The sequence below is a fragment of the Dermochelys coriacea genome, chromosome 10 (assembly GCF_009764565.3).
Source record: "Dermochelys coriacea isolate rDerCor1 chromosome 10, rDerCor1.pri.v4, whole genome shotgun sequence".
Taxonomy (NCBI): domain Eukaryota; kingdom Metazoa; phylum Chordata; order Testudines; family Dermochelyidae; genus Dermochelys; species Dermochelys coriacea.
Genome location: NC_050077.1, coordinates 9947414 through 9974096, shown reverse-complemented (window position 1 = coordinate 9974096; position 26683 = coordinate 9947414). Strand labels below are relative to the sequence as shown.

Sequence of the window (26683 nt, the reverse complement as noted above, 5' to 3'; positions counted from 1 at the left end):
GGTAGCCTCCTTTATTGGGGGAAGGCATGAGCAAAGAGCTGCATCTTAAATTGCACTCAGAGATGAGACAAGAACTCATCCTGGTCTCTGGAGTCGGGAGTTTCATAACATGGGTCCTTCATCAAAAACACCTTGCTCCTAAAAGCTTCAGCCTGAGCTTCTGAATGGTAACATTCCTGTTGAGTGTAGGATTTACAGTGGGTGTGACAGGAGAGATCACCCTTAAGTTATCTCATACTGTGGAAAACTTTGAGATGCTGTAAGCCTGTTCTCTCTCTCTCTCTTCCTATCCCAAGGAAACTTTCTGTAATCCATTGTTAAAATAAACCATCCCGATGCTGAGCTTAGCAACATGGCCATTTTTAGGAAGCAGCGTTCTCAGTTTACACTGAGAGCTGCATTTGAAAATTGTTTATTATAATTGGCACTTAAACTTACTGCTGCTGGTGGCCATTTTGCTGAGAGAATCATTTGTGACAGCGTTACCTAAGCTCACTGCAGGGGACTAGGAGTCTTTCCCATCCTCCTCTAATGCAGTTACAATAAAAAAAATTACTTCTATCTCCATATGTAAATATATAAATACCGTTCCTCTTTCTTGTTCATCCTGACTGTACTTTAATGGGAAAGAAGTAGGTAATCCTGTAATTGGACTGTGGTCCATTTCACTGTGCTGCTCAGCCCTGGAGAGAAGGGACAACACATGAATGATTCTTCAGACTCCCCATTTCACCTGTCAAGCAGTCTTGTTCCCACAAATCAAGGATGTGTGACCTCCCCCCCCCACTAGTCTTGCTAATTAATTCTCATCCTGCCGTATGTACTTGTGTGTCTGTCTGAGTGGTGCTGCAGATTAAACCCCCCTTCGTTGTTTATTTGTATCTTTATACCAGTCTTGGTGTGGCTTTCCCTATTTCATAACTGTTCCTAAAGTGCCATCTTGTGGCAGTCCTAGAACTCTTTAATTATTTTTCTTTCCCCTAACCAATCTGCAAAAACATTGATATGAAGGGCGCTCTACCTGTATCTGCAACTCCCATTGGTTGTCGGTAGGGTTTGCGTGCTGGTAGGTTAAGGAGATAGGTGGCCTTTAGAGGTAGCTGTGGTTTAAGCTACTTAACATTAACCTTTGTGTTGTTGAACAGCCCTCTGAAGCCCAGTGATGCTGCACCCAGTGCATGCATCTGTCATGATGGTTTTAAGTGTGATACTGTAAAAAGTATAAGTAGCCTTTTTAAGTAGAAAAGTTGAGCAATCAACATCTATATCTTAGACAGAGAATGGTATTGGCCAGATTTATGACTGAAGAGTAAGGCTTTTAATTACTTGTATAACTTATTTACTCCAGAAAACCAAACTCTGATACAATATTTGGTTTTCAGTGGAGTCCTATGCTGGCTTCACAGAGGAGTGATCCTGCTTCATGCATTGACATTGTGTGTTGTCTAGTGACTACAGCAGGTGACAGGAAGTCAGAACTTCTGGGAGTCAAGTCAGGACTTACTTATTTCATCACCAGTCATTCAACCTCTCTAAGTTTTGGGTTAACCCATGTGGAGAAATAAGTTCAGTACCTACCTATCTACTTATCAGAGATGCAGATTCTTAATTGTTTGCCAATTGCCTAGAGATCCTTGGATGGTAGGAGTTGTATGTATGCTTGTTGCTGTTAACAAATAACTGGAGATGGATGTCTGTCTCTCTCTCTCTCTCTCTCTCTCTCTCTCTCTCTCTCTCTCTCTCTCTCACCTATATCTCTACCCTCTCCAGTGTTCCCAACTCCTGCCCAGCCAGTCCACGTGGTGCTGGATCCTCAGGATATCGCTTTGTTCAGAACATTACCTCGGACCTGCAGCTGGCAGCAGAGTATGCCGCGAAAGCAGCATCAGAGCAGCAGGCAGACGCATCTGGCGGGGACAGCCCAAAGGTTCAGAGAAACATTATCTGCCCAGCAATGCTTTGGGAGGCTTTCAGGCCTGGCAGTATACTGTAGTTAAACAAGTCTAAAGATAATTTATCCATTGTACATGTGTGTTGTGTGTTACGTATTTCCATTGGGATACTCCGCACCCCTGAAGGTCACTGGGTCATCCCCTTCCGTGTCAGTCACTGGCTCATGGATATCTCCACTAGGTTAGCTGCCCGAATTTATTTTCTGCATTCACTTAAGGTCAAGTTACAGGAATCTTTCTTTTCTGATGGACCATGCAGGTGTTCCCTGAAGAAGCTATATATATTTGAAAAGTATTAAAACCAAGGAGTCTTATTTTTCTTCTTCAATTAACAGCTCCACAGATGTACATAACACTTTGTAAAATGAGGGGGGAAAAAAACAGGGTCCCTGCCTTGAAGAGCTTGCTGTTTAACTCAGGCAGAATACGCAGGCCTGCAGTTCAGGGACAAGAGGTGAGGAGAGCAGTGTAGAGAGGATTAGCTTTAAAAACATAACAAACAAAAAGTAAGTCATAAGGAAGGAATTCAGTCTTGATGAAGTGACCTTATACCCAAGCTGAAGATGTAGATTCTCTCTTGGTAATGCCAGAGTTGGGATCTAGCAAGGGAGCACAATACTGGATAGCTATGAAGACTGAATTCTCCCCTAAGCCAGGGTGGCTGTTCTTGGTGGATATGCACTGATGGATTAATGTGAGGAACTGGAAATAAAATAAACCTTGCTAGTGAATTTCTTCTTCAAATTCTAGAAGGGAGGGGTCCCTCCTGGAGACGGTGGAGCAGGACCAAGTCATGCTTGGTGCTAGTGCCTAGAAGCAGAACTGGATGGAAAATTTAAAAAATGTAACAAACCTGTGGAAGTTTTTTTCCAACAGAAGACAGAAAATATTGTTTGGTAGAAAGTTTTGCTATATCTAGAAGGCATCTAGTATCTGGCTTGTGCATAAATTCTAGCCTAAAAATCCTTATTCTGAAATTAAGCTTCCTCTGTTGTCCTCTCTTTTAGGATGAGTCCAAACCACCATATTCATATGCTCAATTAATTGTGCAGGCCATATCTTCAGCTCAAGACAGGCAATTAACACTAAGTGGGATCTATGCCCATATCACCAAGCATTATCCATATTACAGGACTGCTGACAAAGGCTGGCAGGTGAGTTCTTGACACCTACAAATTTTGAAATTCCTATTAAAGTGCTTATCCTAAAAGGAAACGCATTTGGTGAGGGATCAGGGCACTGGGGTAGTGGGAAGCTGTTCCAATCAATTTAGGGAATAATCAGTTTAATAACATCACTTAAACTTTTTGTTTGTGGGCAGTGTTTGTAAAGGCTATTCTACAGAAACAATCCACATGGCTCAGGGGCCTCTGGTTTTCTAATGCCCATCCTTGCCACTCTTGTTACCCACCATGCCTGCATCTCTAGACTTCTTTGACGTGAATGTCATCCCCATTTTCATTTCCTTTCATGCCCTTGCTACCAGCAGCCATTTCATCAGTCTCATTTCCCCTGCTCTCACCCCATACCTATCTCTCTCCAAATTTTCCTTGACCCCTGAAAAATCTTGACTATGTCCAGTTATTTAGCAAAGGATGCTCAACAGATGTCTCCATTTGAGATTGTTCCACTTCAGCATGGCTGTCTACAACTCTGTTCTCTCCCTGCTTTTAATCACAGTAACCCTCATTCCCTCCACAACTATTGCTTTCCTTTCCCAGAGTTTGGTCACTCTAATATAAATACCATCATGGACCGCTAAGGGTCTGAAAACCATAAGCTGGCCCCTTGTGTTGCACATCTCTGCATTTAGCATACTATTGAGAAATCTCACCAGCTTCTCTGTACAATTTGTCCATAGCTGACAATGCTATGTCAGACTTGGGTATTCAGCTGCTTGAGTATTGCTTTTAATGTGTCAGTAGCCAGGGCTTCAGCCACACTCACCTTTCTCAGTGCCCCATCTCTGAACTGGGTGTTGTCGCTTCCAGGCACACAACACTGATGCACTGGAGAATCACGGGCAGCTGTTGATTCCACTGTCTACAGCTGGCTGGAGCAGCATGGCTGGTCGCACCTGGCAGTATAATCATAATAATAATTACATTCTGCCTGCCCAGTTTTCCCCTGCACTACCAATTGGTTATGGAATTCTTCACTTCCCAGCTTACCCTGCTCCACAGTGTTGCTGTGCATTGTTAACCAGCTGCTGCATTATACTGCAGAGATGGCTGTGTTTCAGCGGTGGATGAAGTGGTCTCTATATGTCCCTTCCTTCCCTATCAGCAGTGTTGTAAGGCTCTGTTTGTAAAGCACATCTTTTGCTCTTTGAAAGCTGCTAGAGAAGCACACAAATGGGGGCCGGGAGGAAGAGGAATTAGAAATGATTTTATGCAGTTGTGGGCTCACTGTGCCTGTCCTGCAACATAGCGGTGCTAAACCTAGTCAGTCATGGACTATTCCCTGGGAAATCAGTTGTTGTTTACATAGATGGGTAATATTTACAGCACCCTACGGTGCTAGGTCCGTGCCAGACAGCTAATGTGTCCCTCCCAATATCTAGTCAGTCTAAAAAAAAAAAAAATCACTGGCCTGCTTTATGATTATTGTGGTGTGTGGTGTCCTCTAGTGGTTCATGTTCGCACATGTGATCAATTTGCTGGTAGGCGATGTAACCCAACCTGGCAGTTTTCCACTTGAAGACAAAAAAGCCATCTTTGAAGTGTGTTCTAAAAGTTGTACAATACATCTCTCTCTTGTTTATGCTTTTCCAAAGCCCCTACTTCCATATCTTGCAGTGGAATAGCTATTGCCCTCACTGGTTCTAGGAGTTGTTTCTAAGGGGCAGGTAACAGTACAGTGCCAGGCAAACCTATCTTTCTCCATAGTTAATAGAAACTCTGTATCTAACTTATTTAGCCATATTTTTTTCTTATCACTTCCATTCCCCTTGTGAGTCTTGGTTGCTGGGTAGCTTGTTACTGTTTGTGGCAGAGATTCTGAAGGGGATGGATGTTACTTTTTCTGGTCTGTGAAGCCTAGTTTGTCTGTCTTTGGTGTTTCCACATTGCATAGTAATCAACTCATTCCTCTCCTTCCTTCAGAACTCCATTCGGCACAACCTTTCCTTGAACCGTTACTTTATCAAAGTTCCACGCTCCCAGGAGGAGCCTGGAAAGGGCTCGTTTTGGCGAATCGACCCTGCCTCAGAAGCCAAGCTAGTCGAACAGGCATTCCGAAAACGGAGACAGAGAGGGGTGTCCTGTTTTCGAACCCCTTTTGGACCCCTTTCCTCCAGGTAAGTTCAGGTCCCTTTTTATTTTGTTCCAAATCTCTAACTGTTTTGGCGTCATTTCATAGTGATGCAGAACTTATTCTCACAGGAGTAAGTGGCTTACTGTGCAAAGCTCTGCCGTTCATTTCTGAAGAGTTGGGTCCACATGTGGATTAGGTCGTAGGAGAAATCACTTGTGGTATTTAAACTAGTCTCTTTCAGATAACATCACATCATTTGACATGATTGTCAGCAATGGAGTAGAAGGGATTAGTATGGAACTAAATGAAATTGCCTCAGCCAATGGTATGGGTGTGGAGGAGAAGCTTAGCTGTTTGGACTAATTGATTCTAGCTAGTGCAGTGTTACCCTTTGCTCTCACAGGGACCAAATTTTTGTCTAAATGTGTGTAAAGCTAAGGGAAAATTAATAATAAAAAGGTGACCTCCACGATAGGGTGTGTAGGAGAGAAGGATATTATTTGTTTGTTTAAATGTTAATGAAAATGTGAGTCCCATAGAGAATACAGTTCTGTTTTATAGATGATGTTTTTTGTTAAAATGAATGCAAATAAAGTCAGGATCCCTCACAGTTCAATGATATCTAGTTAATTTATTCAGTGAGATTCTATAGCTAAACATCACACTCAGTGCGAATAGTATTAGAAATAATTTAAAAGACCCAGGAATTAGAAATCCATAATCCTCTCTGCTAAAATATTTATGCTAGGCTGCTGGTCCAGTGTACTGACAAGGGGGATTCTAGGAGTGACTTCAGTCACTTTGTCTAGCTGGGTTTGGGAATGTTGCGGCGGTAATTGCTTGAGGATTCAGTGTTCTTTGTACTTTTTTAAATTTTTCTAATGACTCAATCCAGAGTGTCAAAGTGTTCTCATTTAAGGCTGGTTACTTTCTCTGGTCAGAGGGGAAATACAGTGCTTGCAGCTGTTCCCTTAGATTTATGAACAGTGACTCTCTTAAATGGTGCTTGTACTCTTGGGAATTCCCCACCTTTGTCATACTGACAACTTGAAGATCACATTTGCATGAAAACTTTGTATCTGCTATAATTGCAAATTAAGCCTGCAATTCCTGTTACTTAAAATTAGCAAAAAATACATTTATTCAGGGTACATTGTGCATTGGCAGCACTTAGTGGAGTTTCACTGTTTTTGCCTCTCTCAGGACAGAAATAGTGGGAGAGGAGCCTTGGTGTCATCCCCCATCTAACAGAGGAACAGAAAAACTCTCTCATTAAATGTTTCATGTTTTGTTTAAATTGTAGCACATACTAATCAAAGGGACTGTCAAAAACAGGATCGGAAAAACAAAAACCAACCAACTAAAACCTATTTTAAAAAAAAAAAATTTGAGTAGCGCATTTAGATTCAGATTTCTCCCTACTAAGAGTGGCATTGCTGCAAAGATGCCGTGCTATTGGCTTCATTGGAGGGAGTAGGATGGTAGAAACAGCACAAGAATGGTTTCTTAGTGCTGTGGAAGAATAGAAGCTCTTCTGTTGAGGCAGTTGATTTTTGGAGATGCCTTTGGTTCTCTGCTACTGCTTTGTTGACCAGCATGTATTCTTTTGACTCTGTTTGCACTGGTTTGTGTTTCAGGAGTGCCCCTGCCTCTCCTACTCATCCCGGCCTGCTGTCCCCTCACTCTAGTGGCCTACAGACTCCAGAGTGCCTGTCCAGGGAGGGCTCACCCATTCCACATGAACATGATTTTGCGTCCAAATTAGCCTCTGTTCCAGAGTATCGATATTCACAAAGTGCGCCTGGTATGTAGCCCCTATTTTGCAGGAGATGGTGTTTATTGTGGTGGGGAGGTGTTATATATTTCAAATAAAGGCCTCATCTCTCCATACTTAGCCACTGGAGGCTGGGAAAGGGTATATAGCTTTAGACTGTTTCTTCCTTATTAGCTTCAGCTTCATGGTGATGGGATAGGGAGTGAAGGGAGTCAATCTGAATGGGGATTTGGATCTGTCCTCTCTCCTCTTCAGCCATTTAGGTCGGTTGCTCTTTGGGGCTGCTGTCTACACCCAGAGTTCCATGTGACCTGACAATTTAAAAAGCACTGAGCAGGGGTGGAGTTTTTCCACTCGTATTCTGGGAAAGGTGAAACTGCTGAGTGGTGATAGGTCTGTATGAACCCCATGATTGTGCAATCCATTTAAAATCCTGCACTGTGTGTACACACACTGCATACAAAAACTACACTCAAAATGTTGTTGAGATTGCAAAGCCAGCCACTCAAAAACTAGGAAATATAAGATTGAATGTTGTCTGAATAACTTGAATTCTTTTCCAAATACTGCACCGCTCAGCATTATGCATTATTAGAAATGTCTCAATAAATGAGTCTGAGTAAATGAGTGTTCTAACATGCGTATCTCTTCCATTTCAGGATCACCTGTCAGTGCCCAGCCAGTAATCATGGCTGTTCCTCCCCGGCCATCCACTTTAGTGGCAAAGCCGGTAGCTTACATGCCAATAGTGACTTCTCAGCAGCCTTCTGGTCATGCAATCCATGTAGTGCAGCAAGCACCTACTGTTACAATGGTCAGGGTTGTAACCTCCTCCTCAAGCTCTGCTAACGGATACATACTGACAAATCCGGGCCCAGGAGGCAGTGCTCATGAAGCAGCAGGAACAGTGTTGGATTTGGCTGGTGATCATCGAGGTAGTCTGTTTCATTTCCCTCCCTACTTGACAAAGGAAGATTTGTCCGGACTTGTAGGGTTTTTCTGCACACCTATTTCACGCCCTGGGTGTTTAGCCCTTGACAAAAGAGGTCAGTCATAAAATACAATTTAAATCGGGTAAGAGCTTTCACACTAGGTCTGCCTAGCAGTAAGCAGGAGAATTGAGCTCAGTGTGGCCTTTAGTTAGTAAAAATCTAGCTAGAATTTTACTGGTGACCCAAGCTGAATATATGGCTGTGAATATTTATTCTAGTTCTGGTGTCCACCTACAATATGCTTGTGGACTGAGGCCCATTCTGATCAATTGGGAAAATTAACAAAAGGCATTGCTATCCCAAAACAAAACTTTCACCACCCCAAGGTAATCTTTTCTGTTTTGAAAGCTAGCATAGAGAAGGCTGAAGCTGTTTGTTTCAAGGGGACATTGATGGTAATTGAGACTCTGTGTCCTTTTTCTGTGGATATGTAAAATATATTCCAAGAGAGGAAAGGTGTCAGCCTCTGGAAATGAGTTTTGTAGAAGTGCATATAGTGTTTGTGATTAGAAGACTCTGCAAAAGCCAGTTATTATAAGGATCACTTTATATCTTTCTAAACTGGCCAACTCTGGCCTCAGTGGACTTATTGAACTAAACCCTGAAAATACCTAATGTTCTATAAAAGGATCATTCTCTGTCTGCTTTCACTTGGGCAGTACGTCTTTTTCTGCAGCTCTTATAATTGCATGATATTATTGTACAAATGTACAATTACTGTGCAAGCACAATAAGAACAGTGAGTTTCATTGGGTGTTTGTGCAGAAGAGTGATTTTTTTGCTACAAGCTGGGATGGGGAGGGCAGGGCAGGGCAAGACAAAAGACCCTCCGCAATAGTAATATGGAACACTCAGCATTTGCTTCGGTGTTGGCTTGCTTTTGACCACCTTCAAACTTCCCTGAAGTGTTTGAACAGATCCCCTCTGTGGATCTCTGGGCTTGCCTACACTTGTAACGGTACAGTAGTACAGCCTCAGCACTTCAGTGTAGATGCTGCCTGCGCCGACAGGAGAGGTTCTCAGGTTGGCATAGACAATCCACCTCTCCGAGAGGTGGTAGCTAGGTCAGAAGAATTCTTTGTCAACCTCCCACACTCTACACCGAGGGTTAGGTCAGCTTAACTGCATCACTGTGGGGTATGGATTTTTCATACTCCTGAGAGATGTAGCTACTAAAAAGATGTAACTTTTTAGTGTAGAGCAGGCTTTTGTCTCTCTGACCCTCTGCCATTGTTAGATCCTCTTTCCCCCTCTCCACTCAGCCTCTGCCTTCCCCAACTCCACTCTTCATCCTCTTTCTCCCCCAGCCCCCGACTCTGCCATCTCCTTTTCCCTCTCTCATCCTGCCATCTTCCCCTCTCCTTTGCCTTTCCTACTGTCTGCCTTCTCCCCGCTGGCTCTCTTGTCTCTCCTAATCTGTCTCTTCCCTACTTCCCCCACCACTCCTCTTTACGCCCCTCTACCAGCCTGACACCTTGCCTGAGCTCTCCTCTCCTATTCTTCCATGTCTCCCTTGTTTCTCTGATGTTAAGATGGGGAAGAGAAGGTGGATGTTGGGGGGAAGCTTCCTCACTGCCTGCCTGCCTGGGCAGACATCACTCCTTTTCTCCTCATCTCAGAGTTGGCTGGAGAGGTCAGGCAATGAACTGAGTCAGTTGCAGAAAGAAATCTCAGTTGCAGTCTTCAGCTGGCCAACAAAAGGACAGGGTTGCTCCTTGAGGCAAGAGGTTTCCTGGCAGCTGCTCCCTGCCTGATGAGCAGATCAGTTAACCTGGAGGAATGAGGAGGAAGGTTTTAAACACTGCCACACTAAAACAGCAGCATCAGTCCAGGAACTGCCCCCTTTCTGCTGGTTCCTTTCCCTATCCTTCACAGTTAGTTGAAAGTTGTGCACAAAGGCAGGTGAAAATTGAAGGGGTCTGTTTCCTCTCTACTCCCCTGTGATCTCACCCAAGTGTAGGCATGGGAGTGAGCTGTCCCTAACTCCACAAACACTGGGGCTGTTTGATACTGTGATGGTTCCTTCCCTGTTGTGTAACTAAGGCTCAGGGTGGTTGGTGTACAGGCAGGGAACTCTCGTAAACTCTAGTTTTCACTGACTATTATCCATGCCAAAGTAGTAACATGCAGCTAAGGAAAAGAACGAAGGGGAGAACCTTTTTATGCCTCAGGATGACATTTTTATAACCTTGTTTCTTAGTTGGCCTGCTTGTGCCTTAGAGGAAGTCTATTCCTGACATTGGTAAATAGTTGCATAGATATTTTTGTGTTAGGTACAGTAAGAAAACTTATGGAGTTACTGAAAAATCATGGCTGGATGTTTTGAAATGCTTCAGAATAACCATTTGTTCCTCATAGGTAGTAATCCTTCCCCATTCTTATATCACTGATTGCAATGTTCTTCCTCTAATGAGCTTCTCTGCCTTCTCTGTGCGGATCCTGTTGTGTCAATCGGCCCACTGAAAGTGTTCCCTGGAGAACCTGATCCTTCATAAAGATTTCTGGGTGCTTCACATCTCCCAGGATCAGGCCGACACCAGTCAGCCACATCCTCAACCCCTTCTTATTTTGGAGCCCAAATGTTGTGTTACTCTGAGACTAAGCTGCATTGACCTGAGAAGTGATGCTTCCCATCCCCAAGAGATACCAATTTGTGGGATTCATCAAAAGCAAATTATCTGGTGGTATCTGGATATTTGGTATCTGGCTGTATGTGCTTGGGTATTTTCATTTTGTCTAATCTTGGGGTATGCATTATTGCTAGCATATTAATGAAAATGAAGACCGCTAAAGGTGAATGATTCTCCTTTCTGTTTAATGTCCAAACAGGCATGGATGAGAAACCTACAATTGCATTTGCCACAATACCCACTGCCAGTCGAGTCATCCAAACAGTTGCCAGTCAGATGGCTCAAGGTGTCCCAGGGCAAACTGTTACCATCCTTCAGCAGGCAACTCCAGTGACGATTGGACAACACCAACTACCTGTTCGGGCAGTGACACAAAATGGGAAGCATGCCATCCCCACCAACAGCATCACCGGCAGTGCTTATGGTATGGCTTTCCTTTATGGCTGTGTGCTCAATCAGCTGATGTAGTTTCACATGCATTGCAAACTCTAGAGTTCTACTACACATAGGTCCTGACATGCTAGTTTTCCCATACATCCAATTTGAAATGTGTGTGCAAGATGTGTATTGTGCAACATTTTGCACCACTAAATAACAGTTTTTCTCCCCCAACCTTAGTGCTCTAAGCCCTTGCGGGGAAAAAGCTCTGCCATCTCAAACAACATAGAGGCCTTCTAGTCCAGCCCCAGACACTCAAGACCGGTCTAAGTACTAGCTAGACCATCCCTGACAGGTGTTTATCTAACCTGCTCTTAAAAATCTTCCATGATAGAGATTCTACAACCTCCCTAGGCAATTTATTCCAATGCTTAACTACCCTGATAAGAAGGTTTTCCTAATGTCCAACCTAAACTGCCCTTGCTGCAATTTTTAAGCCCATTGTTTCTTGTCTTATCCTCAGAGGTTAAGGAGAACAGTTTTTCTCCCTCCTCCTTGTAATGACCTTTTATATACTTGAAAACTGTTATCATGTCTGCCCCTCAGTCTTCTCTTCTCCAGACTAAACAAACCCAGTTATTTCAATCTTCCTTCAGAGGTCATGTTTTCTTGACATTGAATAATTTTTGTTGCTCTTCTCTGGACTTTCTCCAATTTGTCCACATCTTTCTTGAAATGTGATGCCCAGAACTGGAGACTGTACTCCAGTTGAGGCCATATCAGCGTGGAACAGAGTGGAAGAATTACTTCTCATGTCTTGCTTACAACACTCCTGCTAATACATCCCAGGATGATGTTTACTTTTTTTTGCAACAGCGTTACACTGTTGACTCATATTTAGCTTGTGATCCACTATGACCCCCAGATCCCTTTCTGAGGTCCTCCTTCCTAGGCAGTCATTTCCCATTTTGTATTTGTGCAACTGATTGTTCCTTCCTAAGTGGGGTACTTTGCATTTGTCCTTATTGAATTTCATCCCATTTGCTTCAGACCATTTCTCCAACATCAACTCTGCAGAGTCCAGTCCCTTTCTTTTTCGTCCTTGACAATGCATCTGTCTATCCCTTCCCCACCTCCCTCCAGTCTCTGTTCCATCTAGGGTTAGCATCTTTTCAACAAATAAATGTGGCCTTTCTTGAGCCCATTTTCTCTTTCTTTGGCTTTTCTTGCTGTGAAAAAGTAGAAATTTTATGTAATGGCTTTTATGAATTCTGCACTTGGCATTGCTACCCAGTGGAGGCTAAAGAGTTAGGTCTGCTCTTGGGGCAGAACAGGAGAAATGAGTGGTGTGAGAGACACCTGGGTTCTCGGTGGAATGAATGGGTTGTTTAAAAAACTGATTGAAACCGTCCCAGCTCAAGGAGGATCCAGAGAGACAATGAGAAACCCCAGCAACTGAACCATCAACGTTTGACAGCAGGCAGCTCCAGCAGGTGGGGTATGTGAACTCAACATGGCTCTGCCTGAGAGGTGACAGGAGGGGGACACGAGTTGTTTTTTGGAAGAGGCCAGACAGCTCTCACTTGGGACTGACAAAGGGACAGAGACCCTAAAATGGAATCCAGAGTAGCGTGGCTGGTGGATAGCACTGGCTTGGCCAGATGGACTATGTCTTAACCTTTTTCTCTAGGCTAACATAGGGATTTGCAATGCTTTTTTCCAGTTGACTAATAAGCTCTATTGTGTTTTGGAGAAACTGCCTAGTGTCACTGCAAATACATGCTGAGATGCATTAGCCTACAAAGAGTGTAAAAGTCTCTGATCGGGGACTGTGTTAGTTGTACTCACTGGGCAGAGCTCATGGTGTGAAGCAGGAATGCTGGAGCCCAGCGGCTGTCTTGGAGGCAGTGAGGCTGTGTGGCCTACTGTGAAGAAAGAGTAGAATCAGTTGGAGGTCTGGCACGCTGAAGGGTTCCTCCTGTGGATCCGTGACACTTGACAGTTGACCCTTGCCCTCAATATTGCATAATAAATCTTCCCTGGTGCTCTTCTGACACCACTAAATCCCCAACTCTGTTCTCAGAAAATCCTTTTCTCCATAGCTCACTTTCTCACCCCCAGTCTCTTCTCACTCATCAAAGTCTTGGGGAAAGAACCAGTACTGTGGTGCTTGGTTTCGTCTTGTAGAAATGGAGAGGGCCTACTGGATCTTCTACATCAATGCAGGATTGTTCCATATAGGATACCTTCTAATAATTAGTCCAGTCTGGTTTCAGAGTAGCAGCCGTGTTAGTCTGTATTCACAAAAAGAAAAGGAGTACTTGTGGCACCTTAGAGACTAACAAATTTATTAGAGCATAAGCTTTCGTGAGCTACAGCTCACTTCATCAGATGCAAATGCATCCGATGAAGTGAACTGTAGCTCACGAAAGCTTATGCTCTAATAAATTTGCTAGTCTCTAAGGTGCCACAAGTACTCCTTTTCTTTTAGTCCAGTCTGGTTTCCCTTGGGAGGTTATTCTTGTGCTTCCTCAGGACATTATGTATTGTCATTTTAAGGGTAATGACTAGTGGTGGCAGAACCCTAGCACTTTGAGTTTTGCCTTCTCTTCTTACGAAATCAGAGTCCCAGCACCCCCACCCTGACTCTTATGGGCAGTCAGAGTGGAAGACTTTGTCAGGATTTATGCTGGCTTTCTTTCAGCATCTTTTGGGTTGTCCTACGAGTAATTTTTTTTGGTTTAGTCCGCTGCTGGATGAAAGGTTACCACCACTTTTTTTTTTTTAATCTTTCCCATCAGAGTTCTACCTAGTTTTATCTTGTCCAGTCATGGAAACCAGTAATGAGTAGCTGTAGTGTCCTCAATGTATAAACCTGTTAAATAAGAATAGAGATTAAAAATAAATGGAGCTGGTATTATCCTGCAGTAGCATGAGACTGATGTAGAGTAGGACATTTGATTGCTAATTATTCTTCATTTATGTTTAAGGTGCTCTGAAATCACTGAAATTTGTTTCTCTTTTTTGTAATCAGATGTGATTAGAATCTTTCCAGTGACACCACAGCTTTCCTGTTGAAGTGGTGCTAGAGTCTCTCTCCAGAGGATGCAGAACTTGTAACTTTCCGATGCAGTTCACTCTGCGCAGTTGAAAAACATAGTTTCTTCCCTTAGGCTGACTGGGTTTTTAACATGTGTTTCCCAGCCTGGAGTTTTCTCCTAGAATTCCGAGATGGCTTTTCTGAATAGTGGTCAGTGGTTTTCTCTCATCCAACCCTGACTGTCTTCTCTTTTTCTCATCCTCTTGACCTTACTGGTGCATGGCATCCTTCGCAATTGCCTGGTGTAGTTTGCTGGACTCCGAAGAACTTTGTTCTGATTCCAGTACTACTTATCCCTGTGCTCCTTTTTTGTGCCTCTAGCAGTGGACACTCCTGTATTGCTAGCTCTTACCATGTTGATGTCCCTCAGTTTGGCCATCTTTATCAATGTGAAGCTATTTTACACTTTTGCTGTGTGTTCTGTCTTGCTGTGACTTTTTTAAATTGTAGAAATTTCTACTCAGTAACAACTCTTGAAACTTTGTAAACTGAAAGTAGGGTTACCTTATTTCCCATTTCTTTACTATTGTGTGAGTTCAGCCTAGTTCTTGGAGAACAGAGCTGGGAGCCAGGAACTCCTGGGTTCTAATCTCAGCTCTGACAGGGACTCCCTCTGTGGCCTGAGGTAAGTCATTTAACCTCTTTGCCTCAGTTTCTCACTTGTAAAATGGAGACTAAACTACCCTCACGCCCCTAGCAGTGGTCCATCCCGGTCAGGCTTAAGGCATGTTGGTATGGCAGCTTGGGATAAGCTTTTGATTTGTGGTGCTCCATGCAGTAAGTACAGAGCTTCAGTCTCGTAGTCCAGAAATGCAGAATTTTTCAGTCATGGGCTAGGGGTTAAAATACAAGAGTAAGAGTTTTCCCAGCTGGAGACAATTCCTTAGCTCACTGGTGTTCGAGTTTATTTACTAATTGATGTGTGAAGCATTTTGAGAACTTTCAATGGAAGGTGCTAGGGAAGAGCAAGGATTAATATTCTTCACATAGGAGTTTAACTAACTTTTTTCTGAGTTTGTTTGTAAAGCACATCTGAAGGTGACAGTTGCATTTCTCCAGTATGATTGCTCTCCACTGTGATTTACTTCTGTCTTTTTTGTAGACCTGCAAATGTTTAAATTTTTGGCTGAATTAATACTTTTTTCTCTCCCACTCCCCAGCTCTCACAAATCCGCTACAGCTCCTTGCAGCCCAGGCTAGCTCATCCACTCCCGTTGTGGTCAGCCGGATATGTGAGGCAGCGACTGAAGACCCTGCAGCACCCTTGGGTGAGCCAGATGTCAAAAAACCCCGGATGGAAGAATCCAGTGGAGCAGTCCAGGCTCAAACTGGAGTCATCACATCAACAGCGCCTCAAGGACAGGCAACCAGTGAATGACGAATGACGATAGTAGGAATGTAGGTGGGGCAGTGGCATGAGCCTCGAAAGCAGTTTTCAAAGAAAAGAAAAAACACAACTGTAACAACAGTTTGCAATTTAGAGAATTACAAGCTCTTTTTTTAAAATTTACATTTTAAAGGGCAGGTCAACAACTGTTCTTAGAATCTCGAGGTGCCAAAAAGAATGAAAAAAATCCTCCCAACTACCTGTACCTGGAACTCAGTTCTGCCTTTACTTATGGAATATTTTCCCTCTTTTTAGATTTAAAAAAAAAAAAAATACAGACAACTGATTGTATGACTGCTGGGATTTTTTTTTTTTTTTTTTTAAATCTCCTTCCCTTTGGGATGGGAGTTACAGTTCAGCATCTAAAGGAGTGTATCACAGACACATCTTCTCTCTGGGAGAAAGGCTGATCATCTCTGATGCCTTGCTATTCTGCCTTTCAGAGCTTCAAAACATAAGACCATTTAAAAAGGCCACCCAAGAAGATTTAGAAGGATGGGTGCAGCTTCTCGTAGGAACAGCATTAAAGTAACATGATGCCAAACTGGGGGGAAAAGGCGGATTTTTTTTTTATTTTTTTTTTTTTTGACAAACCCACCCCATGAAACATCATTATACCCATGTTTGTTTATATGGGGATTTGGGAAGGTGAGCTACAGGGCTCAACCAGATGGATCTTCAAAAAGTGGTTTCTGTCCATTCCCTTTGAGGGAAAGTGAGAAGATGGAGGAGAAGCATTAATCTATTTCTTTTAAAGAAAAGAGGAAAAAAACAAAAAGGGTTGGGTTGTCCTCGCACTGATTTCTCACAGTTATTCATCATCTGCTTCTGCATTTACGGCAAAATATCATAGTGACTGAACATGTGAGAAAGGGCACCTTTGAAAGTTTCTGTGTATATTTGTTTTCTAGTTGTTCATATGTCCCCCTGCCTCTGGCGCAATATGGTTTATTCATAACATCCTAGAATGAAACTACCATCATCTTTCCTGTGAACCCAAGGGGCAAATGGTTAGCCTTCTGCATCAAAGTGGTTATCTCAGTCTTTTCTGGCAGTACGACCCTCTGGCCTGAAGACCAGATGGCCTAAGGTCAACAGCCCAGCGCCAGCTTGAAACTTGAAGCTGGCATTGCTGGCAGTGGATTTCAGCAGGTGTCCCATGGTGTGAAGCTGAGACAGTGAGGTTAAATTCCAGGGGTGAGGAGCAGTGGGGATTATAGACAGTATTGAGAATGAATCTCCTAAACTAATGCAAACCAAGAAAACAGGGGCCTCACATTTTCTACATGAAAACTGTCAACTCCTGTTTTTAAAACAGGATTTTGAGGTTTTCCTTTGCTCCCCAACCCATGCCTCCCAATGATATAGTTAGACAAAGGACCAGGAGTCGGTTGCATTTGTTAGGACTGGCCAGTAGTCAAGATAATTTCCTTTTTAAATAAATATTTGTTTTAATTTAGCAGTTGGATAAATCATGTTCTTTTCAGAATGTATTAAAAAGATCAGTGCAGACCCAGTATCCCTACAGATTTCTGAGACACTTGAAGCAGTTGGGGAACTGGATGCTCTGCATGGCATGAATTGTGGTTGAGGAAATAGGATCACCCTCTTTTCAGCCTCCAGTTAATCAGTTGTTAGTTTTTACATTACAACCCCTTCTGCTATCTTCTGTGTAAACACCAAAGAGATTTCTTAACTTAAAAATCCTGATAGCTTTGGAAATGGGAAAAGCAAGCTAGCAATGCTAGAGCATGTCTTCTTTCTAGGGATCTGTCTGTCCTTTCTGCTTCCACTGATGTAGTGCAGCGTTGTCATCTTGCTGTTAAATCCAAACTGACAGCACTGTTATGGAGCAGAGTGCAGTGAGCAGCAAGCTCAGTGTGGAACTTTTTAATGGGACGGATTTCCCCAAGATGCAGCAAATGAGACCATTCATATCCTATACACCTGGCAGATCACGAGTGTTAAGGAGTAAAGCAGAGCTGATTAATTTCTTCTAGCATCTTAAGGAGGCGGCAAATGTAGTAGTAATGGCTAACTGCAAACAAGTGACACTATTTCTCTTCTAGGTTTCCTTTCTCTTTGCAAAGTCCCATTCCCTGTGACTGAGATCCACTTTCTAAATGAAAGCTGAGCAAGTTTGGTTTTGCCTCACAAAAACGAATTTCTTGCAGTTTCCAAAAGAAGAGAAAATTCCTGGGGGACATGGTTTAGGGTTACACCTTTAAAGGAACAGACCGCATTGAAGACAGTGACGCATCTACAACTTGACCATTCTAATTTATCTGTACATTGGTAAAAGTGCGTGTACAGATTCTCTGGATTTTAGTTCATTTAATTGATTTCTGAAATCTGGTGGCAGCTATTGTAATTTGCCTAACAGTCGCAGTCATCAACTTTGCACCTATTCTACGTTCTGTAGGTGGCTAAGTGTGGGGTTTTGACAGTAGTCCGCTGATGTAACGGTTTGCTCAAAGCCAGGATTCTAAGAGAAGACTATTAGCACAGACTCAGAAATGGGGCACAATGATGAGTGCAGCAGTTTGTTTGTGCCCCTACAGCCAGTCAGTAACTTCAGGTGAATGGTACTTTGAATTTCGGCAAACCCCCAGAAAGAACTATAAGGCTGGGAATCCTTTGTTTAAGGAAGGCTTTTTTTAAGTCTTGTAACTGGTCAGGTGAGCAAATGCTGGATGAGTGACAAATGAAAAACATTGTTTTGGCTGAGATGGATGCCTCTCCTTGAAAATGTCCATAAATAGAACCATACCATAAGCTGCTGTAAATCATGTAAATCCATTGAAATCAATGGAGACCTGTAGACTTACAGCAGGTGAGTGTTTTCACAGATCAGTTGCTGGATTATAGACATGCCTTTTAAAATGTACAGATTTTAAAGTGTACATATTTGCCCCTCCAGCCTTCAGGGCAGTGTAACATTTTCTAGACTCTCCTTTGTGGCTCAGAACACCTGCTGGCCAAGTTGCTAGTTGAAGATAATTGAATGTATTTATCTCCAGTTACATGTTCACTGGTTCCACTTGCAAAACCCCAGAATATTTAGTTTATCCAAGTAGCGTTTTCTGCCTCATCCCACACCTGTCTGGCATATTCACCATCCATTCTAAGAAGCAGCCATGCCACTTATGAATTAACCCTTCTTTGCCAGCCTTTTAGTTGGCACTTGGCTAGTGTTGGATCCACACTAGGAAAAATAGCACTTCTTACCCCAAATCCTGTAGAGCCTATGGAAAATTGTTCTCCTTCCTTATTTGTAGCAGCTAAGAGTATTTATACCTACTTCAGGCTTCCTGAGTGGTTCTCTAGCATGCTGCCAGTTCTAGAAAGCTGCTCAGCTAAAACACTGCAGTTACTAATGAAAATTCCTCAGCAGAATTTCCTCTTAAAGGGCAAATTATAGATATTGGAGATTGTAACAATCTAATATGTTATCTAATCCATCCCTGCCAAGGCAGATTGTTGCAAAGCCAGAAGCAAGTTTTCTTCCCCATTACATGCTTTTTCAACCCTTTAAGTAAATAAGTAAATTAAAAAGGGAAACTTAAATGCATGAGTAAGATAAATTTGTCCTGTTTACACACACTAAAAATCTAAGCTTAGGAAAATATCCAGCTTTATTAAAATAAAACGTATTGGATTGGAATAGCCATCTATTAAAATACAGTTTGTGAACAAACTTAAGAAATCAATAACAAAAATAGGGATGCGGTGGAAATGACTGTCCCTGCTGTTCAGTTAGTGGTGATAAAAGTTGTGCACCATTCCATGCTTGCAACTTCACAGCTATAATTTCTAAATGAAATATGCATTGATAACCTAAATTCTTGTAGTGGTGAGCCTCTCTTGCTGTCTTTTTCCCTTTCTGTTGCTAATCATAGTCCACATTCAGCTGATTGGGTATAACCAATACGGAGGAAATGGGTTGTGGTGTTTCTTGGTTATTGGAATGCAGAACTTGGGCTGGAAATGTTTGGTGATAAAACGGACTGAATCCATATCTGAGTTTGAGGCTCGTTGATCCTTCTTTTCTAGTTGAAAGTGATTTCATTGGAGAATATTTCCCCTGTGCACTCCAACTGGTGCCGTATTGAAACCAGCAGATGCTCTCTCTTTTCTTTCAACAACCTCCCCTTTTTAGGCAGATTGTTGCTGGTGACTGTCAGACCCGGGCCTAATCCCATGAATTCTCCTACATTTTCGCACCAAATCTCTGTTGCTTTCCAGACTGATTACTGTGCTGTCCCTTGGCTTGGGCAGGCACCCTTGGAGATGAAATCCAGTGCAACTCCAAGGTCATTTGAATTACAAGTGGCCATTTCATTGTCTCTCCCCCCCCCCCCCCCAGTCTGTCTATGTGAAGGTGCTCCTACGTTCTGGCGTACTTGAATGTGACCTCCCATACTTGGGTTACCTTTGCAGAATAATATTGAATATGTTTTAGTGATTGACTTGAAACCAAGAAAATGTTATCCCCAAAGAATTCCCAGGAAACATACAAAAACCTGTATCTGCCTTTTAAACTCCCCTTTTAATTTAAAAATGGGAGCTACTAATTTTTGTGTAAGGTTGCAACATTAAAAAAATTAAATGAATTTTTCTGAAATTTTAAGTCTGTTTACATTTCAGCCCGTTTTTTCTTGTTTCTTCCAGTTGCTAATTAAGCCACGCCACATGTTGTACACAGGGTATTAGTATTAAGTCCACAGGCTTTCTCTCTTGGATATTATAAATGACTAAGGAAACAGCTGGGATAAGGACATGGAGTAAGGCCTTCAACTAAAGGGACACTTAAGGTTGATTATCTGAAACTCCCAATTGTCCAGAACAGGGTCATATCCCCCTTCATCTATTAATTGTATTGAAAACCCCCTTATTTTCCCCAAAACTTCAGTTATCTGAAATTATTGAGCATCTCTCACAATATTTGGCTAATGGAGGTTGTACCATATGGTATTTTTTAAGATTTCTTTACCTGCTATAACCCGTACCTTGGGATAATCTGAAACTGAAAAAAAAAATTAAATCTATTGACTTTTCACTGTTTCCTTTTTGCATTTTTCGGAGATTGGACAATGATGAGAGATGAATCCATTTTATTTTGATTTATAGGCAGTTTATAGCTCCTTTCACTCATGCACTACTAGTGTGATGCCTGGGTTGTAAACCCTGCAGGGGATTGTTCCTGGTTTTATTCCACTGGAATTATTTTAAATTCAGGTCTCTGGATCTTGGCTTTGTAAAAGTATATTTTTACAATATGTCAATTTTGGGGTGGGAGCAAAGTTCATGGCTCTAGCTCAGTCCCATTTTCCTGGGCCAAGAGAGACTGGGTGAGCTGTAGGGGGCAGCGTGTTTAGTCTTTGGTGAAGACAGAGCACTTACATTGAACGCTGCCCAACAGAAGGCTGGGAGAAGACTAAAGAATAACACATTTGGGATTCGCAGGCTCTGAGGGGGCTTGGACAGAGGTCTTGTTGACCAGCTCATAATAAAATCCTGCTATGTTTCAATCTTTTGTCTTTTAGAAATTTGCTGCCAGTTGTAGCTTTTCTGTGAAGCAAGAAACACGGAGCTGAGTTAAGTTTTACAGGGGTGAAGAAATAGGCAGGAAATGCAGGGTCCTTTTCTTTGCTTCTATAGCCCATGCTGTAAACAGCTTCCATTTTTACTTGAAAATGTACTGGCTGTTGGTCCTCATGATGATTCTTGATACTTGTTATCAACAATGATGTAAATGGCTGAGTTTAATAACATTAGCTAATAAATTACTGAATATGAGTAGCAACTGTTAATTTTGATTTTGCATGAACCCCAATTAAATGCCTGACTCCTCAGTGCATGTATGGAATGACCTAGAGACACAACTGCTATTCAGAGTCCGCTTCCACAACCCATTTAATTATTAAAAATAAATCATTGGAGTTTTTTTCCCCGAGGAGACCCTTAGTACCTTTGATGTACTGTAGCATGTACCTGAATATTCGAATGCGAGGAAAAAGGAAGAAAAGAACTTTCTGCCATAGCTATGTGCATGAAAGTTGAATGGCAGATGCAGTGAAAAGAATTAAATTATGAATAGATCGGTTTTTAACTTCTGCATATTTTTCTTTGTGACCAGAAGCTCCTCCTTTAAACCCAGCCCTGTGTTTGAATGATTAAATCCTCAGGTGGGGATTGTCCGCATCTTTGTCTGATATGCAGTGTCCCAAGCAACAAACTACGCTGGATAGTTGTAAGTTGCAGCATAGGGAATTGTAAAGGTTCTGACAATGCTGGTTGTGCAGATGGACTCTACCTTGTCCCTCTCTGTTGAGCTGTTCTGGCTTGCAGCTTGATGAGCAGGAAGCAGTGCTGGGGATCGTGGCCAGCTTTAGAAATGCTTAAGCCATGCCTTGGCTTGTTTAATCAAACAGTGGCTTCAGTTCTATGTGTAACTTTACATTAGATTTTTTTAATACTACGAGCCTTTTTTATTTAATTGAATTATCTTGGGTTTCTTAATCCTGCTGCTAATAAACTGGAGTTGGGCATTAAGAACCAGTCTGTAAAAGAGATGTGACCAGCTTAGATTTGCCATTATAATGCAGCATATTGATCTTTTGCTTTGTGAATGTTAGTGAACATGCAGCAACTATCTTTCTTTGTTGGCATCCAGGCCGTGAGCCATGTCCCATTGCTCCCCCCCACCCCCCGAGTTTCCTTCAATTTCAGTGAGCCTCTGACCTAATTGTTCATTTATATGCCATGGTTTAAAGGTCTTCATGTGGTAAGACTGTTAGGGCCCAATACCAGTTGTGTGACTTTTTTGTTTCTGAGTTTAAAAAAAAAAATTGCTTTAAAGCTGCTATATCTCTAGCATACACTACTGCTGTACTGTGTAAAATGCAGTGGAGCCAGCTGAAGTGTGTTGTGCTACAGGAAATATGTTTACAAGATTGTCTAGTGTGAGATTTGCTGAGCTACTAGGGATGAGAAGCACACTTCCCTGTACATACAGGATCGTAAATTATTTGCATAGCCTCATGCTGACCAAATGTAGCTGTGACTTTGCAGGGAAGAGTTCCCCCTTTATACATAGCTGTCTAGTGACTGTATCTGGTTAGGTCAAAAGTCATTCTCTTCAGTAGGTGGGTTATATTCAGGATAATACATACCTCTGTGTGTGTGTGTGTGTGTGTGTGTTACATCCTATGCATCTAGCACCACTAGTAGTGGCAAACATCTAGCCATGATGGTGTTTTTCCATTAAAATTCTGTTTTTTCAGAGTGTTGTAATGTGGCTGTAAACATCTGCTGTGGGGTCAATAGACTTGGGCAGGCTTTGGGTTTTGGCCAGGAGCACCATTTTTTTAATTTTAAATTTTTTAAAAAGATTTGAATATTTATCTAAGTCAAAAAGATGACAAATACAAATCCTCTTTATGGGGGCTATTTCATTTTAACTGCACTGTATGAGACCTTTCAGAATGAATGGCTGGATGTTTCCTTACAGCTATGGAATTATAGACTTTACGCACCATTATAGCTCATGAGCTAGAGCCTAAAAGGCCAATTGTGCTGAATCGACTCCCCAGCTTCCAAAGTGGCACATCACAGGAGAATGACATCTAAGAAACAACCCTTTTAAAATACTGTTTTCAGAGTATTAATTTCGATCTATGTAAGTATAAATTGTGTGTGTGTGTGTGTGTGTGTGTGTGTGTGTGTGTGTGTGTGTGTGTGTGTAAATGGCCCATGACTATTCCCTTCTGTTAAGAGTGTAAATGGTACTTTACATAGATATCTTAGTAAATTCCAACTGAAGGCACTAATTCTAGGAGAATATCCCTATTCTAGTACAGAGTGGGGAGCGGCCTGCAGAGGTGTAGCTTGAGCCAACTGATTCATTGCTCCTGTGGGACACAAGGGCCAATTTAGGACTCTGCTCTCCCTCTGGGATGAGTCTCACTTCAGGCACAATACTGAGAAACTCTGTAGCAGCAGCACAAGCTGATCTATTGGCAGGGAAGTCCCGAAATGGCACTAATAAGAATTAGAGAATGAAAGTGATTCAAGCTGTCTCCCAGCCATGGTTTAAGAAAACCAGGCCCCAGGATTCTTACAGATTCTCATCCTGCCCTGTGCATAATGGAAACACCTCCCCATAAATTGGAAATTAATTGGCAGAAGGGTGAGGTTTATCTGCATCATGTTCAGTTTTCCCAACTGCTTTGAATTATCAAAAGGTTTAGAATTGGGATCCCCCAAGAATTCTGTGGGGGAATGGAAGTCCCCCCCCCCCGTCTGGTCACGTTAGTATCTTGTGTAGTATAGGATATTACCTCCCAAAAGACAATGACTTAGGATACTAGGCTAATGAGTCGGTGTGGTGTGTGTGTGTGTGGCATATTTTTTCCTACCATCTCTTCTTTCTCTTTGATTCCCACTCCCCAAACATCTGCATTTGAATCTCTGCACAAAACCTGCAGTCAAGAAGGATACATGCTCTTGACAAGCTTGAGTGCTGCTTTGTCAATGTCTGCTATGGTATTTGGAGGTTGTGCAACCTGTCTCGTTCTTGATGATGTTCCTACCTCCCATTGTTCTGAGGGTTAGGGTCTCCTAGATAAAATTATATCTAATAAAAATATGCATGCAACTAGAATTCCTCTTTTGCCTCTCCTGAGTGTGTCAAATTCATTCCTAGCATAATTCTGCTGAGGTTATTGGGATGAATTTTTACTTATTTTGGCCTTTTCAAGGTTACTTATAGCATTAGGGAGCCAGAAAGAAGCTGCTTCTGTGAGGTCTCTCTCTAATGATTTCATTGCATTTCTGTGAGGACCCAGAATACAAGCTTCTCCTAGGTTTCTGCTGGTATCAGGATCTGGTGTTTGATTTTCTTGGGAGGGTCATTTGGGCTGAAGGTTGTTCAAAAGGGATTTGCCATGGTGCTGTGAACAGTGAAAGAAACCACAGCTTTTCTTTTTCCCCAAGGGAGAAAAGCCACTGTGAAATCCAAAATTGACCCTCTGTATATTATGACTCTTGCTTCATATCTTCTCTAGACATGGCCTAAAGGTTACAGCAAAGGCCCCTGGGAGTCAGCATCCTGGGTTTAGTGTGGGCTTCAACTGCTTACTCATATGACCTAGGATAAGTCATGTGACTTGCACTCCATTTGGCTTCACTGAAAACTGTCAAAAGCAGAACCATCATTAAAAACCAGATGCAGTGTCAGCATAATTTCTAGAGGATTGGCTGGAAGAAAAGGATTTAGATCAAGTAGAACAGTGGTTTACAACCTTTTTTCATTTGTGGACCCCTAAAAAATTTTGAACGGAGGTGTGGACCCCTTTGAAAATCTTAGACATAGTTTGCAGACCCCAGATTAAAAAACACTGAAGTAGAAAAATGAAAATCCCCTTCCCCATCTCTGCCTCACTGCTAAAAATCTGGTGTAAAACATCCTGTGTTACACTGACTTAAGTGCTACACTTTTGAAGTGGACAGGCTGCTGACATACACAACTGGGTCCAACAGTGAAGGCGTTAGTGTAAACTTGAGCACCCTTTTTCTGTTGGTTTTCCCCCCAAATGTTCCTGCAGTTACGGAACCAGGGTAGTAGTAGTTTTGAAGAGACTTTTTCTTATGAAAAATAAGAGCAGGAAAAAATGTAAAAGTGTAAAAGTGTACTTGAAAATACTACAGAATGGCAAAGCTGTACTACTTTTTGATTCCTGATGTAGTGCTCTTTATCCTGATGAGACTGGAGTTCTCCAGACTGCCAGGAAATGCAAGCTTAAGAGAGGATGTGTAATTAATATCTGCAGTTTCCAGAGTGGTGGTAAGAGGTGTTTCAGAAGGATCAGGAAATTGCATTACACATGCAGAAAACCAGATCTTTAATTAATCTCAACAGTAACTATAAGAAACACCAAATAACCAGTAAGAAGGGCGTAAAATCTGTTCAAATTTTGAAGGTCTATTAGAAAACTGTTAAATCTCTAACCAAGACTGTGAGAATTTATTCCTGCTTGTTTTTAAGGGGAGTGGGTGATATGTGTAACAGAGAGTAGGCCCCAGAATATCTCAATGGGTTGATATGAACAGAACCTTGATCCTGTCCCTTTATACACAGGTATGTAGAGGAGAGCCTTGCACCCTCTGCATTACAGTTTGGCACTTAGTTGAGAGAATAGTATGGGTGGGATGTAGCTATGTTTGCATTTTGGCTTCTAGTCCTGGCCAGACAAGACATCTCCTGCCATAACTCTTTATAGAGTATTTTTTGATATAGAAAGTATTTTTCATTAGCTGTTTATTAATCAGTGCTTTTAAAAAGCAGGTTATATCTCTAAAGTGGAAAAGCTAGGTCTAGGGCATTGGATGTGAATTTCAGCTTCTCTCCTGGTTATGTTGAAAGTGAAACACTTAGTCTGCAACTACAGAGTATGGGGAAACTCAGAAAAGTGGTGGGGAAATGCAACATCCAAAGATGGGACCTGCGTTTTTGTGTCAAATGGGATCCAGTATTTTTTTATAAGGAGCCATACTTTTTTAAAAGTAATTTGAGATCTGAATGTGATTTCTAATGTATCAAAACATTAATATTTTAAAGCTATAACAAAGTTTTAAATTTCTACTATTTTTTCATTTATTTTACCTGTTCTGTTATCTGTTATCTTAAATTGATGTATGTGGTTGAGGAGTATTGCTTCTCCTCTTAGCATTTGTTTCTATAACCAGAAATAAAATTATATATTAAAGAGAAGATGCCCTGAAATTGCTTACTCCTTTTGAGTAGCTAAAGGATACACTCTTACTGCCTGCATAGCATTGTGATGAGTTAGAAGATTTCCTCAGCAGCCTGTGGTGTGGATTTCACCATTTTCTTGGTATAAACTGCTTGCATTTCGGCCCAGTTTGTAATCAATTGTGGTGTGGCTGACTCTAAACAGGGTCTGTCTCTACGTGATTAATGTACATTTAGTAACCGTGGCAGATAAGTGTTTCACTGCTAGCGGGGGGGCCTAGGCTGGCATGTTTGTGTTCTTTGTAACAATTAGTTATTTTTCAGTGTGGTCAGAATCACCTAGCCATGTCTATGGAAACAGAGAGGTTGACTGGGCCTGCCTTCCTTCCAGCTCTCCCTGCTGTAGGATATCCCTGAGGGCTTTGTTGCTCTGTGCTGCTGGTGCTATTTTGTGCACCC

The 26683-nt window shown here is 42.1% G+C and overlaps 1 protein-coding gene across 4 annotated transcripts in view; it reads left to right on the top strand.

Moving 5' to 3' along the window:
- The window catches only part of FOXK1 (forkhead box K1), a 72591-nt gene extending 51324 nt beyond the window's left edge, over positions 1-21267 (top strand). For 3 of the 4 annotated variants that reach the window (XM_043494226.1, XM_038419798.2, XM_043494227.1), the window contains 7 exons: positions 1771-1927; positions 2960-3106; positions 5057-5250; positions 6845-7011; positions 7641-8027; positions 10803-11027; positions 15242-21267. In XM_043494226.1, coding sequence (XP_043350161.1) covers positions 1771-1927; positions 2960-3106; positions 5057-5250; positions 6845-7011; positions 7641-8027; positions 10803-11027; positions 15242-15459 — 1495 coding nt within the window. In that variant the 3' untranslated portion in view covers positions 15460-21267. The remainder of the gene's footprint in view (positions 1-1770; positions 1928-2959; positions 3107-5056; positions 5251-6844; positions 7012-7640; positions 8028-10802; positions 11028-15241) is intronic. The other variant, XM_038419797.2, reaches the window with a different exon arrangement.
- The last annotated feature ends 5416 nt before the right edge of the window (positions 21268-26683 follow it).